Source organism: Dasypus novemcinctus, chromosome 11 (assembly GCF_030445035.2).
Source record: "Dasypus novemcinctus isolate mDasNov1 chromosome 11, mDasNov1.1.hap2, whole genome shotgun sequence".
Taxonomy (NCBI): domain Eukaryota; kingdom Metazoa; phylum Chordata; class Mammalia; order Cingulata; family Dasypodidae; genus Dasypus; species Dasypus novemcinctus.
The window spans coordinates 122195903-122213497 of NC_080683.1; the positions used below are offsets into that span (position 1 = coordinate 122195903).

General features: G+C 48.2%; 1 protein-coding gene across 10 annotated transcripts in view; it reads right to left on the reverse strand.

Moving 5' to 3' along the window:
- Positions 1-4259: 4259 nt before the first annotated feature.
- Positions 4260-17595, reverse strand: part of HIVEP2 (HIVEP zinc finger 2) — a 172794-nt gene continuing 159458 nt past the window's right edge. For all 10 annotated transcript variants that reach the window (XM_058307567.2, XM_058307568.2, XM_058307570.1 and 7 more), the window contains 5 exons: positions 16710-16864; positions 13306-13481; positions 11716-11817; positions 9917-10812; positions 4260-6670 (listed from right to left, as the gene is read on the reverse strand). In XM_058307567.2, the coding sequence (XP_058163550.1) occupies positions 5852-6670; positions 9917-10812; positions 11716-11817; positions 13306-13481; positions 16710-16864 (2148 nt within the window). In that variant the 3' untranslated portion in view covers positions 4260-5851. The remainder of the gene's footprint in view (positions 6671-9916; positions 10813-11715; positions 11818-13305; positions 13482-16709; positions 16865-17595) is intronic.

Genomic DNA, 17595 nt, shown 5'->3' on the forward strand with positions numbered 1-17595 from the left:
TCCCATCAGCTCCAAAGGCAGACCAAGTGCCCAGGCAAAGCACCCAACACTCGCTACTGCCTGTTTGATATGTGCAGGTAGAGACACAGTTATTCAGTGATCGCAAGCTTTGCTCCCACCAGGGAAGTCCTGATGAAGCTTTTGCACATTTTCCTCTCTGAATTATCTGCAAAAATAAGTGAGCTTTTCATATTTCTTTGAAAAATGGGCTTGATCCCCAATATCATTCTATGTTCCTTAGGCATCTTCCAATAGGATTTTATTGTAGAAAATTTTATTAACATGATTTTTTTCTATGAATTAAAAAAAATGTATCGTCATTAATCATTCCAGTTTCTTTTAAAGACATTTTATTCACATGGAATCTTGTGGCAGTTTGAATTTTGTGACTCCCAGAAAAAGACAATGTTCTTAAACTAGTACATTCCTGTGGGTGTGAGGCCCTTTGATTGCATTAAATTCAGGTCTCTGAATAGATTACTTAAGATCAATTTAGGGTGTTTGATTATTGCATTAAATTCAGGCCTTTGATTAGATTACTTGATAAGATCCATTTAGGGCTTTTGATTAGGCTACATCAGCAAGGCATGAGCCAGGTTGGGTCTCTGCCATCTTGCCAGGTCTGATATAAAGGGAGCCATGGAGAGAAAGGAAGCTGCCGTGTTGGTCTTCCCATGTGTAAGAGAGGACTGTGGGAATAAAGAGAAGTCCCAAGATGCTGGGAGAGTTCCCAGAGTCTGGAACCAGCAGAGCTCAATGGCTCAGGAAGAGGCCCCTGAGGGCTGGGCCCGCAGAGCAGCTCAAGGATGAAGAGAGGAACTCTGCCGTATTCTTGATCGCCAAGTGGCAGGACTCCAGATCAACAGTGGTTGACTTTAGTGAGAAAGTGCCTCTGATGGTACCTTGATTTGGACATTTCATGGCCTCAGAACTGCCAGGTTTTATTCCAAATGAATCCCCTATTTTCCATCAGCTGCGCTGGGGCAAACTAAGACAAACCCTAATTACTAAACTTGGGCTTCAACAGTTAACAAAGCATGTGCTGGTGATCTGTAGCCAACTGAAATTACACGTTACAGGTATTTATGATCAGAAAGTAGATCTGTTGACTTGATTGTGATGACCAACATATATTTCCGAAGTAGACCTTCTTGTTGCTAAGTAATGGCTGTGTACATGTAAAATAATCTGTAGAGAGTTCTAGAAAATTGAGGGCTGGGCATCTTTGGTTTGATAATCCCCAGGCCCTTTTTTTTTTTAAAAAAAGATTTATTTATTTATTTCCCCCTCTCACCCGCCCCCCCCCCCCCCCATTTTCTGCTCTCTGTGTCCATTCGCTCTGCGTTCTTCTGTGTCTGCTTGTCTTCTCTTTAGGCGGCACCAGGAAATGATCCTGGGAACTTCTGGAGCGAGACAGAGGTGCTCAATCTCTTGCCCCACCTCAGCTCCCTAATCTGCTGTGTCTTTTATTCTCTCCTCTGTGTCTCTTTTAGTTGTGTTGTCTTGCTGTGCCAGCTCACCGCTCAGGCCGGCTCGCTGTGCAGGTCAGCTCATCTTCACCAAGAGGCCCCAGGAATCAAACCCTGGACCTTCCATATGATAGACAGGAACCCGATCACGCGAGTCACATCCGCTTTCCGCCCTGGCACTTGCTAATGCCAAATCAAATACTCTGTGTCATTTTTCCTTTTCTTCAGTACTATCACCACATGGTCAGGCCTGGTTTATTGCTGAACATAGAGAATGGGTAAGCAGAAGTCTGTCTACATTCAGAAGTCAATGGGAACGTTATATTGCTCTATAGGATGCTAAACTGCCCCTGGGGGAAAAATTATACTGTGGAAAAGTAGATGCAGCCATATTTAGCAAGGTGTTCTAAACTTGTAATTGCTTGATTGTCTAGGACAGAAGCGGGCTTTGTGTTTCTTGTGTTACTCTGAGTTTACTCACTTTTTAAAAATCTCACTGTAAATTGTTGTGATGGTAATACTGGCCTGAACAAGAGGAACACAAAACCATTCTTTAAGCAAATTCTGGACAGGAAATTGGAAGCCCTTGGTTTTTGCCTTGGTTCTGCAGTCAACCACCTAGTTCTCCTTAAAAACTCCACCTGACTTCTGGGAAGTACAGGCTTTGGAAAAGCCATTTGTGAATGATAGGCTAGTTTAATGACCTCTAATTAATTGTTTAATAATAAAGCTGCACTGTGCTACTAGGGAAATATCATATTTTATCATCCTGCAAAGAGTTGTAGTCTTTTCCCTCAAAAAAATTCTCAAATTATGTTGCAGAACTTATGGAAATCAAGTTGTCAAAATCTTGCACAAAATAATGTACAGTGAGGGCATAGCATCCGCGAGGCCTACTGCCACCTAAACCCCGTCTCCTTGTTGGTTCCTGCATTCCTTATCCACCCTCTGGAAGTCCTCAAAACCTCCTCTACCCTCCTCCACCCTGCGTCCCACTCAACGCAGTCCTCTCAGCTGTGCCAAGTTTAGGTGAGGGCCCTCCTTTTGACTTGACAAAGTAAAATTGGAGGGTTCATTTTATAACCTGCACCTGTACAAATCCATTCTCTTTCCCTGTTCTATGACCCAACCTTCATTCCATTGTCTAGGTGAAAAACACCAGGTGCCTCAAACTCCTCCATCTCTTTCATCCTTGACACTAAATTAGCATCAATTCCTTTATCTTCAGCAATACAGTCTCTTCTTTCTTCAGGGCCTCAGGTTCCAGGGCCCGCTGTCCTTATTTCCGTAGAGGAGACATCATTTTACAGTTCTCCTGGCTTCCCTGCCTCTGTTCTCTGTCCCTCTAACCCATTCCCATCACTGCTGCTCAGTGGCTTTCCCTAAAGAACAGCCGAACAGCAGCAAGGTCACTTTCTTGCTTTAACCTTTCCTGGCTCCCCCGCTGCGTGTGGAGCCAGATCTGAGGTCCTCGGCTTGGAGGAGGAAAGTGGGCATGGATGGGCCTTTCTGGCATCACTGCATCCCAGCCCAGGACGCCAGGGAAGCAGCTGCTCTTTCTCCACTGCTGCTTTACCCATTTTGGCCAATCTGCCGAACACACGCCTTCTCACCTCTGTTTTTCTCCCCACGTGCTAGAGAGAAAGCTGCGTGAAGACCAGGCTGCGCCGGCACCGTGTGTCAGGGCCCCCAGCACGTGGGCTGTGTCCCGCCCCAGGGACTGCTGCTACCTCATTTCAAGGGCTGGTTCCAAGGCTGCCTCCCACGGAAGCCTGCCCCGTCCCTCCTCACACACTCAGCAGGACAACTGCCTCTCTTTGTGCTCATGAACACACCAAGTGCACCATTATTTAGCACTTCCATTATATTTCACACATTTACTCCCACGTGCCTCTCCCGTTTGCTTGCGCTCCTTGATGGCAGGGATATCCATTCATCCTAATTCCTAGCCCACCGCATGCGCTGAAAATGGTCTTGTTTTGTTTTTTAATGAATAAGTGAGCACTTGAGTGATGAATTATAGAGGAGGAAGAAAGAAAAGAGTAATTTGACTTGGCCTGGGATCATACACACACACACACACACACACACACAGAGTCATAGTAAAAGCCCAAATAAAATATTTTAAGGGATGTGTTCTGCAGCTGACACATGCCGTGCTGGCTGGCTGAGTTGACCTTTCATTTACCTTCATAAAACAGAATTTCAAGAGAGTTTGGCTCATATGGTAAAACAGGCAAGTTGTAAACCCATCACTTTGCGAGTTTTATAATGGAGATCCTGATAGACTTTCAACCCTTAAAGAGGTTCTACTTTTATTACCAAAGGGGAAAAAAAAGGTTCAACTTTATTTTCTTCAGAGCACCCCGACTTGTGGGTAGTTTATGATATATTCCAGTAGGTTTTTGGCTTCAGTCATCTCAGCAAAAATAAAGTGGTTTTCCAGGGGCTTGCAGGTGCCTGTCCCTCCTGAGACGGAGGCAGGAGGGAAAAGGATGGTGTGTGTCACTCACGATGCCTCTGGGCCAGCAGGCTCTGCTGGCCTGGCCGTATCTGGGTTTGGGTGCCCGCTTCTGGAGCCCAGCCGTGGACGACCTCGCTCTTGTCTAACCAGGCGGTGCACGGCGCACGTCAGCGGGCGTCGCCCCCCTGGTTCAAAGCTCGCCTCCGCAGCGGTCCTGAGGGTGGGCAGAGCCGGGCCAGGAGAGGAACAGATGGCAGCGTCCACACTTCTTTAGCAACAGACTGGGGAGTCAGCTTGTAAAGCAACACAGAAACACTAGACGCCGCAAGCATGGAACCGCATATTTATTTCTCTTTTAAAGAACACTCCTTGTCATTCAATATACAAACTTGGTTTCACAGAATTAGAATCCACTAGACAGCACGAATAACCAGACCATGTGTGCGTGCACAGGTCACCGTACCTGCCCCCAGGCCACCCCACTGGACCTGCACCAACGGCTGTCCCACCTCCAGACGCTAGCCCAAAGCCGTTCTGAATGGGATATGCAAAAGATGCTGCCCCCCGCCCCCCGAGTTCTTCTCCCTTGAAAGCTCCTCTCCCCTCTGCCCTGAGATAGCCGGGAGGGCCGCTCAGCCCCTAAGTGAGGACAGAGCGGCTTCCCCTAAGGCTGATGCCAGCCCCGGTGGCCGGCGCACCGGCCAGCGAGACAGGCCGAGCGGCGAGCAGGTCGCCATCCCTGCCCCGTCGCACGGCCGCCCCGGGGCCAGGCGCAACCCTTTCCATCGCCACCACTTGCAGCTGGGACCAAGCAGGTTTCTCTGCCCAGGGCCCCTCTGCGGGCAGCGCACAGCGCCGCCTGCCGAGCCGCCGGGCCGGCCGATGCCCGAGCGCACACAGTCCGCTGTGCCTCGTCACTTAACCTGGAAAAGCTCTCTAGCCTAGGTCTGTGGCAACCTAGTGTCCAACCGAGTTACATAAAATTGTACCAGTGATGCACTTGTACATATTTACATGGGGCGGAATGTTTTCCCATATTTTCAGTTGAGTATATAGATCAACATGTTCACATAGGACCAAATACTTTTAATATTATTTATAACTGATTTATAAAGCTTTGAAAAAAATTCACAATAGCACATAGTTTACTTTAATGCTTTACGGTACTATCAGTTTAAAATCACGATCAGCACTTAAGTTATAGTCAATCCAGCAAACAAGAGACAAAAAAAAATTTACAGGAGTTAAGAACTGACTGATACATCCTTTATCGTTTTGTTTTGAACTAATGCAGAAGTGCAGAATAAGATACCTTAGTTTAAATATCTTTGTTTACAATATACATTTTTGTTCTAGTTTCGCAACAGTAAACCCCATGCTTCACATAGAAAAGCAATCCACAACATTAAGAAAAAATGTACAATTTATGAAACAAAGTAAATAAATATTAGTATTACAGAATTGGAGCTGTACATAAAAGCTGTTCAGTTTTAATCATATAAAAATATGTTTTAGTGCAACCTCACATATATATTGATGCTGTTTTGCTTTACATCATTTAGATCCAAGTGTCCAAAAAAGGAAAGAAATTACATTTATTACAAAGCAGATACACAAATTCTAAAATATGTACAAATTACTGCTAAAAAATGCTTATAAGAATATAAGCAAAGTAAAGAAAAGGCACAAACATCTGTACAATTTTAAAAGTACCAGACCCAATAGGTTAATTTCAAATTTTGTTTTGGTCAGGCTCATGATGACTTGGTATTTTACCGAATTCATTTGATATAACAAAAGTATATATAATAGCAAACTACTGTAACTTAGGACAGGCATGCTATAAACTTGATTACCTCTATTTCTAGGGAAAAAAAAAAGGGAAAATGTGTAAATGAAAGTCTCCATGCATCTGAGATCACTGTAGCTGACTCTTCTCCAACGACGCAGGCTCCTGGCCGTCCCCTGTGCTTGAAGCCAGCTCCTGGCTGTCGGGGAAGCCCGGCTGTTTTTCCTCCAGCCCACCCTGGCTGTAAAACGTGGAATGAGCTAACGCCGTCTGTGAAGTACCAAAGCTGGCCTGGCCCTCCTGCGGGTCGGCGGGGGCAGCCGAGGGGCAGGCCGGGCCAGGCTCGGGCCCGCTGAAGGGTCTGATGCCCGCGTGGGCGCCTTCCCAGGGGCCCTGCTGGGGCTCCGGCGCCCGGGCCTGCTCGGCCCCCAGCAGAGAGGCCTCCTCTGCGGCGATGCGGAGCGAGGCGATGGCTTTCGTGCAGGTCTGTAGGTTCTCCTCCTGCTCGCGCTCGGCCGCGTTGAGGCTGTCCTCCGACGTGCTCTGCTTCACCAGCAGCCGGGGAGAGGTGGGCGCGCTGGGTCGACCAGACGACCGCAGCCCCGGGGCCGCTCGCCCCTCCCGCCGCTTGGAGAGAGGGGAGAGCTCTCGGGCGAAGGGCTCCCCGAAGGCGCCCCTCTTCTCCTCCGAGCCCTCCATGGGGAGAGGCACGCTGGGCGGGTGGAAGCCGGGCAGGGCCGGCGGCACGGAGTGGACCAGCTGTATCCCGCCCACTGGCACCATTGGAACAGGAGCCCGCACCTGGAGCTGGGAGTGCAGCGGAAGGTGGCTGAAGACGTGGTCGGCGGGCGGCTCGGGGGCCAGGCTGGGGCCCTGATGTTCAAAAGCACCTTCTGGGTCTCCATAGAGACCGAAGTAGGGGACCTGAGGTGGGCCTCTTCTCAGATTCTGCAGGGAAACAGAGCGCGTGTCAGAGCCAGCCTCCCGCGGCGGCCCTCGGCCCCCCCCCGGCCCCCCATCCCAACACTCTGAGCACCTACTCCTGCCACTGACTTCCCATTTCACAAGACGAAGGAGCTATCCCAGCTGTCCTTTACAGCCCTGAATGACGGGGTCAGCCCGGGAAGGCACTTTTGTTTCTAACCAGCATCCATGTGTGCTCCGCTATGTACAGAGATACATTTCTAGTTTTTTTTTCCATCAGAGAACAGGAACAGAAAAGAATGGATAACTATCAGGAAAAGTTTACCCAGTAAAAAAAACACTAAAGAGAGTTTTTTAAATTTAAAAGGAAGTAGCTCTAACTAAATCAGAATGTACCCATGTATTTCAGAAGGAAGAAGACTGCCATCTGTTTATATGCTGGGCAGATTCTGAATATGTTTCTTAAGTGTTGAGTAGGATTGGAGCGACAAGAATGAAAAGTGACATTTTTTAAAAAAACTTTCCACGGAACAGATGACAAAATGGCGGTGATGACCCATAGGGTGTCGGCTCCATTGCACAAGACACTGGTCTGGAGGGACAAATTCCTGCTCAAGGGACGGTTCCCAAGGAAGACCAGCTCCATGAAATCACAGGTAAGGCCGTTTAAGTCTTCTATTGGTGGCACTTTTTGTAGTGAAGTTATGCATGGGGGCAGTACTTGGCATCAAACATTTCAAATAGCTGCAACCCACATTTAACTACATAGCTGGTGCAGAAAGGCAATTGTGTGTTAATTCTTCTTTTCATAGCATTACTTCCACTTACATTCTTGGCTACTCATGAACTAAGGAGCCTTAAAATTCTGGGCCAGAATTCAATATTTGATGGTGCTAGTTCTATTTTCTGTATTTGTTTCCATAGCTACACAGAACTTAGAACCACACAATGAGACTCAGCCTTTTTTGACTCAGAAGCGAAATGGTCAAAAGCACAGACGTAGGTGGTCCAAGGACAAGTGCCTCCACGTACCACCTGCACTGCTCTGAAAGTGGCATCTCCATACATCCCCACACATCCTCCCGCCATCCCTTACCCCTCTCTACCCCCAGAAAAATTTGGATTCTTCCTCATCTGCAACCCTGTTTTTTCTTGTAATTTGGACCTTACAAGGTGGTAGGCAAACTCCAATCTTACTTAAATCACAGAAGGAAATAGCAATGAATTCATATATGGGTTGTGTTAAGAGCTGGTTCAAAAACATGGTGCACACTCAGGACTTACTGAACCAATCTGCTTCCAGCAAGAACTTTCTGGGCATGTATTCCCAAAGTAGATGGACTCCCTAAGTCCATCCCCCTGTTCCTCTGAACAGGTGGACCACGTGTGGCTACTACTAGTCATCAGCGTGCTTGCAATGAGAGCCTTATTTTTCAGTAACTGCAGTTGACTGAAGATGCCCCAACATCTCACAAATGCCACAGTATCTGTCCAGCTGGTAAGGGCAGCTGAGGAGCCTCAGGGCGCACAGGGAGCCTCTCCTCACACTCCCACCAGCGTCTTAGGGGCAGGTTCCTCCACGCCAGCAAGAGGCATGTGTCCTCAGGCCTGGTGTCCTAAGCCCACCGGGACAGGAGGGCTCTGTTGGCAGTGACCTAAGCTACAGGAGGAAACCCCTCCGTTCTACTTGGCACCACCCAGACTCAAAAACACGTGGCAACGACCACTTCTTGGCCTGCTTAGGTGGCTGATAACCTGGGCTGTGACTGCGCCATGAAGACCAGGGTGGTTCCAGGCTGGTGAAAGCAGATGTTGAGCACAGGGATGGAGCATCCTGGAGTTTAAAACGACACCCAAGCTTAGGACTCGGGTTGGCCAAAACACAATGGGAGGGAAGTACCTGGCCCCAGGGCAGGGATGGTGCAGTGCCTCCCCCGGACTTCGAAGGGTGGTGCTAAGCCAACGGCAGAGACCAGAGGGCAGAGGGGCCCAAGGGGAGGGGGCCCGAGGGGGGCGGACCCAGAGGGGAGAGGGGCCCCAGAGGGGAGAGGGTTCCAGTGTGGGGGGGATGAGAAGGAGAGGGGACCTGGGGGGAAGACTCAGAGGGGAACAGAAGGGATCCAGCGAAGAGAGAGGAGGGGGAGGGGATTCAGGGGGGAGGGGGCCAGAGGGGAGAAGGGACCTAGAGGGGGCCCTGTGGGGGTGGGTACCCAGGGCAGGGAAGGAAGCTGGGGGAACCCAGAGGGGAACAGAGGAGATCCAGGGGAGAGAGGGGAGAGGGGAGGGGGGCCCAGGGGGAGAGGGGCCCCAGAGGGGATCCAGTGGGCAGAGGGGATCCAGGGGCAGAGGAGATCCTGGGGGAGAGGGGATCCAGGGGGTAGAGGGGATCCCGGAGCAGAGGGGATCCAGGGGCAGAGGGGATCCAGGAGCAGAGGAGATCCAGAGGCAGAGGAGATCCTGGGGGAGATGGGATCTAGGGGGTAGACAGGATCCTGGGGCAGAGGGGATCCCGGGGCAGAGGGAATCCAGGAGAGAGTGAGCAGCAGAGCCTAGGAAGAGAGCACTGCACACGGGAAGCCAACTCACTACAAATGAACCACTTTCCACGCCTGCTAAGTGCTGGCTTTACAGGTTTGTAAAAACCCTAAAGAAACTGAGAGAGACATCTGGCCTCCTGGGGCCTGCCGGCCCGTGGGTGCCTCCTGGGGTCAGCACCAGGCCGGCCTGCATGGCCTTCACACAGGAGGGCAGGCCACAGAAATCCCCCCGCCACCTGCCCTGGCTCTCCTGGGCCCCCCCCGCCGTGTGCCCACCCCCTCACCCTTGCTCACTCTCAAGTTCCCTGGTGGCGGGAGCAGTGGAGGTATGCCCAGGGCTTTGACCAGCAGCACGGGTGTGGCACTCCCTGGTTTTCCTTGTCCACTCTGCGCCAAGGAATGAGTGTGGCATACATTTATAACAAAATCAGAACTTGGGAGGCCAGGCAGAATCCTTACCCGGACAAGAGTTCTACCAACAGCACCTCAGTGTCCCCACCAGGGGCTCTAATTCATGCAATTCCAGGGTTTCAGCTCATGTTGCCTTTAGGAAGGCTTAGGAAGCTTCTAGAAAGGCTGTAACCTGGAAATACACTATAGCTTTGAGGCAAACCCTCGGTCCTGCCCAAAGCACGTGGCACCTGCAAATCTCCATGCCATGGTGAATTTCATGGGGTTTGCCAAGGGCCCAGGGGACCCCTGCAGGGAGTAAAAGAGGGAGCCCGATACTCACGGGAGGCGCGAGCAGGATGGGCTCTGCTTGCAAATACTGCCCCAGGGGCAACAGCGGGTTGGGGTACAGGGCCCTTCGGGGGGACGGCGCTCTCACGGTGGTCTTGTATCTTCGCTCTCTCCGGGGAGACAGGTCTCTCCGAGCCATCACGTCTTTCCCGGGTGACACTGGCCTCCTCGGGGACAAATGCCTTCTTGGGGACACATCCCTCTGTGACAGCTCTCTTCTCAAGGCAGCTTCCTTTCTCGGCGAGAGATGTCTCAGGGGTGACAGTTCTCTCCGCGGTGACAGGTGTCTTCTGGGCGATAAATCTCCTTTGGGCATCAGATACCTCTTGGGCGAGTTCTCCCGACAGGGGGAGGAGTCGTACCCCGGCGAGGAGCGGTGGCTGGCGGGCGAGAAGTCCCTGGGGGAGGAGCCCGCCTCCGAGGAGAGCACGAGGTCCTCCTCCATGCAGCCAGGGAGCCCCAGCCTGTCCTTGTCCGGCTCGGAGTCGGTGCTTCTGCTCTGGAACAGCCTCTGGTAGGCGGTCCCCCGGGCATCCTCGCGCGTGTCGCTTGGCGTCACGAGCTGCGTGACCTGAATGCTGGGCAAGGTGACCAGGTAGCTCATGAGGGAAGAATGCGCCAGAGGGCCGTCAGCGGGGCCCCCGGGGGGGACGGCACCGACGTTCACGGGCAGGGAGGAGAAGCGGGGCGGCTGCGGGCTGGTGCTCCTCGACCGGGTTTTGGGCGTCAGCTCTCCCTGGTCGTCGAAGTCGTCGTCGTCCTCGTCGTCGTCGTCGTTGTCGTCCCCGTCCTCGCCGTCCGACTCCTCGGCATCCGAGAACTGGTGGTCCGTGGACAGGCTGGACAGGCTGTGCTTCTCGGCTGCTTTGTGCAAATCTTCCATGTTTTCTGAAATAACAGGAGAGAGACGCGGTCACGGGGAGGCCGCGCGGCAAGGCGGGAAGCAGGGGTCCCGGCTCTCCCCCGCAAGGCCGGCCTCGGCCCCCACCTGCCTCTCTGGGACCCCCCGAGCTCCTCGAGCTCTCGCCGTGCAGCGGGCCCAGAGGACCTGTCTCGGTCCTCATCCTCTTGCGCACTTGTCTGGTTTCGCCCCCACCTGACAGTGACCTCACCACTCAGGACAGGGTCCCCTCACAGAAAACCCTCGACATATGGGTATAGATGATGCTGCTGGTGGTGGCACTAGAGGGACCAGAAAAGTCACGTGTCTCTCCGTGCAAGCAGAGACGGATTAATGGGCCTCCACGTGTGAGGGGCGCGTCTCTGTGTAAATGGCCTATCTCTGTGTAATGCTGTATTTCCATATAAATAAGTGGCATATCTCTGTGTAAGGAGTGTATCTACACAGAAGTGGCGTATCTACATTGAAGTGGTGTATCAATATATAAGTGTCATATCTCCGGGGGCCTGGCCAACTCCTAGGCTTTTTTTGAGGTTAATGATTGTTTTCTACTAGGTTTTCTCTTAATAACAATAATGCACTAAAACGATTTAAAAATTCCCAGAAAGCGTCAAAAAAATTTAAATCCTTAGCACAACACAAGTGCAATTCTGTGGCCTCCCTGGTTCTAGAAAAGAGCATTTTCATTTGAAGGGCTCTTTTTCCCTCAGTCACAGCTGACGAGCACTCATGTCTCCTCAGTGGGTTTCAGGAAACTTGATGTGTCAGACTTCTTGTCTAAATTTAGTCGTTAATAAAACGCAAAGTGATTGGCTTTTAAAAAACTCTGAATGCCTTTTGCTGCTCTGGCCTCGGCGCTCCAGCGGGCAGGGAACTAAATGCCGATTTACCTGCTTCCTCGGTCTCCGTGTCGTCCACCGACGTCATCGAGACCCCCAGCTCCAGGCATTTCTTCATGTGTGCTTTAGATTTCATATGCTTCGTTAGGTTTCCTAGGAAACACAGCCAAACCAGGGAGAAACTCACCGTCACCAAACCGGGATGACTGGGCGCAAGTTCACTGCCGCCCTGAACGATCAGGACAAACGTCCCCCAGCCTCGACCCCGAGGGGTTCTGATTTCCGAAGACGGAGCCCTGAGAGCTGTGGCCTGGCCTCCGCTTTCCTTTGTGCCACACGTCCAGGGGCAGGCTCCACGCGGAGCTGGGATCCCAGGCTTTCCTACTCAGGGAGCCGAGACCCTCCGGGGATGCCACGTGAACTGGGACACGCGAGTCGGGTCACGGCTCGGAGCCCCTTCAGCGTAAGGCGTTCTCGTCAGCACCCCGAACCCACCCCAGACCTGCGGGCTCTGATCAGCCGGAGCAACCTCACCGGTTGGAAACTAATGTGAGGACGGGCCCGCTCTGAACCCAGAGCCCACCAGGGCGCTCGTCTAGCGACGCTTGGGAGCCTTCCCCCAGGGGTGCCTCCGCCCGCCTGGCATCTGCTAGCAAACTCTCGGACGGCAGTTTCTGCGTTCTCTATCGTGGAACTGCACTAGCCCCTCTTCCTTGTTTTATCTTGAGACTACCATCATTCTAAGAATAAAGAAAGGCTTCCTATCAAACACTCTTCCTTGCTGGGCAATGAGTCTGGCTACTTGGTGTGTAAGTCTGAAGTTAAACCGTTGGGAATGATGGAAGGAAGGAAGCGGGCGGGGATGGCCGAAGCACCCATCGGAGCCGGCGCCGAATGTGCTCCGACCCAAGTTGCGCAGTCTGTGACTCTCTTCTCTGCGTTCTGAGCACACTGGGCTTGTGGACATGTCAGGATTTTATAAGACAGGTATAACTGGAGCAATCTTCTTATGAAAATTCTTGTGTCTAAAGCTACTTGTTAAAGATAGCCTTGTTTGCAATGATAGAATATCATTTCAAGGCAAATTCTAACATAATAGGAAATTAACAGTTATGCCCTTTAGAATAAGAAATGGCCTCTGTGCAGACGAATACACAGGAACTGGAGCTCTCCAATTTCGATGCATAATTAATGCCACGGTGGATGGAGCAGCCCACCGGGGAGTCTGGGAGCTCTACATTATTCATGCTTTTGAAACTAACCATGGGCACGTGTTTTCTTCCCAGCGGCTGCCTCATGCCACTGGAGGTACCGTCTCCCATTAACATGGCTGTTTCAATACTGGTAAGAAAATATAACCTAGACCACAGAACATTTCTAACAAGAAGCAATAGCTCTCCCGGCCATTCGGAGCCACTTCCTTCAGAGACAATAGCCAGGAGGCTGCTACTGGAGTCCTACCAGGAGCCTCAGGCTCTCGCACATCCCGGATAATCACTTTAGACGAAGGAGAAAATGCATTTCATGAAGTCATATTTGCACCAACAAAACCGCCTTCCCATCCCTGAGAGTCATTTATAAGATAGCACTCAAGTTCCTACCCGAATGAGAGCCCTTTCCTTGCACAAAGCAGGCGTGTACCTTTTGTTTTGAAGGCGAAGTTGCACAGCTTGCAGACGTATGGGCGCACGTCGGTGTGCGTGCGGATGTGCTTCTTGAGCATGCTTGGCTTCTTGCAGCGGATCCCACACTCCTCACAAATGTACTTCCCACGCCCACGCCCCCGGACATAGACATAATCTTCATTCGATTTATACCTTTAGGAGAAAGGGGAAAGCCAATGTTTCAAATCCTTTTAGTATGTAACAGTAACCAAAACCAATCATTTGCATGGCAAAATTTTATGTCTTTTATAAACAACTGTTCAACTCTACTTGCATGAAGCCTATGCCATTTATGCATTAAGTGTCTGCAGTAACCGGGGGTCAGGTTTGGCATTGTAAACAGCATGCGATTCTTTCTACTCATTACATTTCACTCAGCTCCATTTCCAGGAAAACAAGGTGTTCAAAATGGAATTGGTTCCTGTATTAAGTGTAAATATATAGACTTAGGGTACAGATCTCCCATGGAGAAACATCTAAAAAAAAATCATACCAACATGTCTCAATATCAAACATCGTTTATCAATATGACATCATCTAAGAGATGTGTGCTTAACACACACACACATGTCTAAATTTGCTACATTAAGTATAATTAATAATAGAATTCTTCACTGCAAGTTTCTCCTCTATTTTTACAATTTTGGCTTGAGAGTGCCTTTGACAACGTCTAGAGTGTGTTGGTTGAGCTCAGCTTGCCCTCTCTGTCTACAGAGGGGCTCTTCTCTTCCCAAGAACCATTACTCTGCTCTAAAGAGGAGGCAAAATTTCCAGCATCTTCTGGAAGGAGCCATTACATAATGAGACTAGAGAAGCTATTGTTCAATCACATTTGCATTTGCTTCCAGAAGCATTTTGTAAGAAAGGTTTGACAAGATGTCTGGGGTCATCTAGTTTAACCAAATCAGTCAGAGGAACAAAGTCTTAGCTGTGCAGTGTGGTAACCAAGGGGAAAGACCTAACTGTGCTCAGTTACCGCATTTTGTTTAGAACACAAGCAAGTGCGATCCATCATAGAATACAGTAGCAATCCACTGAATAATGCAAAGAGTGTCGTTCTCTCTCATCTCTGAAATCCTGCTCAGCTAGAATTATGGGTCTAATATCATTCCTCCAAAAGAGGGGTTCCTTTCTATTTCAAAAGGTTAACTGACTTACGAAATGTTCTCATTCAATGTGGATTTATGTAAAGGCACTACCCTATTTTTAATAATCCAAGAGCACCGCAGACTTCTCTATTTTGTCCTCACTAATCCACCAACAGGAATAAAAGTAATTTCAACAGCACAATCCACTGAAGGATTTTTAGGGGAGAAAACTCATCGACATATTTAAACTGCGAGCTCTGATTTGGATGCTATTTAGCCCTAACATTATCTATTTTTCGGTTAGTACCCATGTAGGTTAAGAGTTGAGTAGAATAAAAAATATGAATAATCAATTTGCGTTCCTTTTGTGCCATTAAATCTTTTCCACTTTGCAAGAATTTCTAACTTCAACTTGTTCTTAAAACAAGTTTGTACTTTATATTGTATCTCGCATCATATTTCATAATCAAGTAGAAAAGAACGAGAACACAAAATATCCCAGACCTTTACTTATCAATATTCTCTGCCCCTAAGTAGATGAAATCACATAAGCAATATAGAATAAAACAGATTATTTTATAAAAATCTAATCTTCTTCAGGGAAGGATATTTCAAGCTCCACTGCATAGTGGATGGGAAATATATTCTATATCAAATAAAATACTTTTATTTTTAATGTTTGAGCTGAATAACTTACTTCCAGAATGAAAATAAGAGTAAAATTCTACATAAAATGTGGCAGTATATTAGAAAAATCTGTTCAAATAAGATAGCTATGATACAACAGTTCTGCAGACCCAAGAATGAGTGAATTTTGAGAAAAATAAAAGTTATGTTTAAATTATTAAATCTATAAACTAAATAATGGAATGTGTGCTTATAAAATTTGGTCATAGCACTTTAATTTTTAAATAATTACCGCTTGGCGATCACCACACCGGAGGCAGTGCCACACTGCCTGCACTGAGCACTTGGCTCCTACCTTGGTGAAGCTGGCGTTATGGATTAAGGCATAACTGGGAAATAGCCCAAAATATGGGCAATGAGAGGAGAAGGAGATAAAATATGGCCACAATCCTTTTGGAGCACCAAAACATAGCAAGAAAAAGTTCACCTGCGCTCTCTCACCCCCCACAGCAGAGAGTGGCTGTGAAGGTCTCGCTATCTGGCCGTCCAAGCACAGTGCTGGGAAGGGGCCTGCCAGATGCAAGGGTGTGGGGTCAGCCGCGGGGACCACTTAGGCTTGGACAAAAGAGAAAAGCCACATTTCTCTCATCTGGGTTAAGAACTGAGGGACACCAAAAGATGTTGAGACAAGCTTCACAACCACATGGATTTAATGGTGGTGAGAGAAGGCATCTAAAGAGAGCCAGACCTAAGGGGGAAACAAACTGGGTGGTTCTTCTCCGCATCCATGTGAGAGCAGGTATTGCACCTCCCTAAACTGTCAGCACCTTATGGTCAAACAAATAACAGTAGGTTGTACTCTAAATATAATTGGACTAAATTCAGGCTAGTGAAAATATGCAAATTTGGTTTCTGTTAATAGAAATAGGGCTAGATATATCATAATTCCTCAAACGTGGGTATTTTGTTTTTAACTTTTTAACATTTTAAAGTAGAAGTCTGGGTTTTTCCTTCCATGTGACTGGGTTGAAAATATGTTGTATTAAATCTGAATCTAGTCATCAGGCATATTTGTAATATTTTTTTAAGGTGCACAAGTAACAGCCATTGAACCTGATTATTCAAGTTTCTATAACTCTTAAATATTTGAAAAGAAATTCCTAAAGACCAAGAAACTGTCTCAGATCCAAGGAAACCACAGAAGCATGAGGACTAAATGCTGTGTGGTGCCCTAGCTGGAACTGTGGACAGAAAGAGGACACTGACAGAAAACTCAATGTCTCAATAAAATCTGTAGAAGTAAGGGCAAAAACAAACAGACTCGTAACTAAGATGGTACATAAGTGTGCAAGATTTCATTTTTATAGGCAAAGTATAAAATTCATTCGTTAACAAATGTCATAAAAAGAATCTTAAAGAATGAACCAACTGAGAGCCCACCAACATACTTGATTTCACATCTTAAAAAAGGGGAAGCAAATATTTAAGGCAGAAGTTGGAACCATATAGAACATGGCCACAAAAGCAAGGGCATGAACTCATATGCATTGAGTTGGAATTCCCCTTTAATCTTCCAGCCAGAGTAGGCACAGCTTTCACCAGATGTTCAGGGTCAGTGACTCAGACTTACAACTGAACATGTGTGTCTGTGCTTATGCTTCCTTACCCTCCTTCAAAGATTTTAATTCGGATTGGCTCAGTTTGCTTGGATCCGATATCTTTGTCTCCATGAATATCTCCTTTCCCTCTCTCCTTTAGGGCACTTCCCACTAGTTTCCTTTCTAGTTTGCTTCCAAATAAAAATGCTGCATCCGGTTTCATCTGTAGACAGAGAGAGAGAATCATTGCACACACTTTCTGTGAGACAGGGAAAACAAAGCCCCTGTTCCACTCTCCCATCATCATTGAAAATTAGGTTAATTTCTGCACTAAAAGACTGTGTGCTGGTTAAGTAAAGTAAGGAACTCTGGGAATAAAATCTGAGAAGATATATGATCTCCTTAGAGTGAATTCAAAATTCCATTAAAATAGTAGATTACCACTTATTGTTGGCAACTGTCATTAACATTTAGCAAGAACTCCAAAGTGCTCTTTATTAATATTTTCTAATTTTACATGTAAGGTATTCAAAAGTCATTTAGGAACAAACCAGCTGATGACTTGGCAAATATAAGCTTTGAAAAAGAGCTACAGAAAAAGAATTTTCATGAAGAGTATTGCCAATGAAAACAAGTCCTCCAAAAGCTGCAAAGTTCAGTTTGGGTACCTTCACATTTCCATCCTGATCACTCCTTCCAGCATCTATTCTCTGGTCTACAACCAAATCCCTCAATTTCCTGAATTCCTCACCTCAGAAGGAAACTAGTCCTCCAGGTCTCCAATACAGTCAGAGAAGAGAAGAACCAAGAGGCACGAAACCTCAGTGGTGGAATTTCCTGGCCCCAGAGTGAAGAAGATGCTTCCAATCACTGGGGCCTTCCCCAGGATTCTCATAACCATGACCAGATTATGACTAGACCATAACCAGACCATAACATAACCATAACCAGACC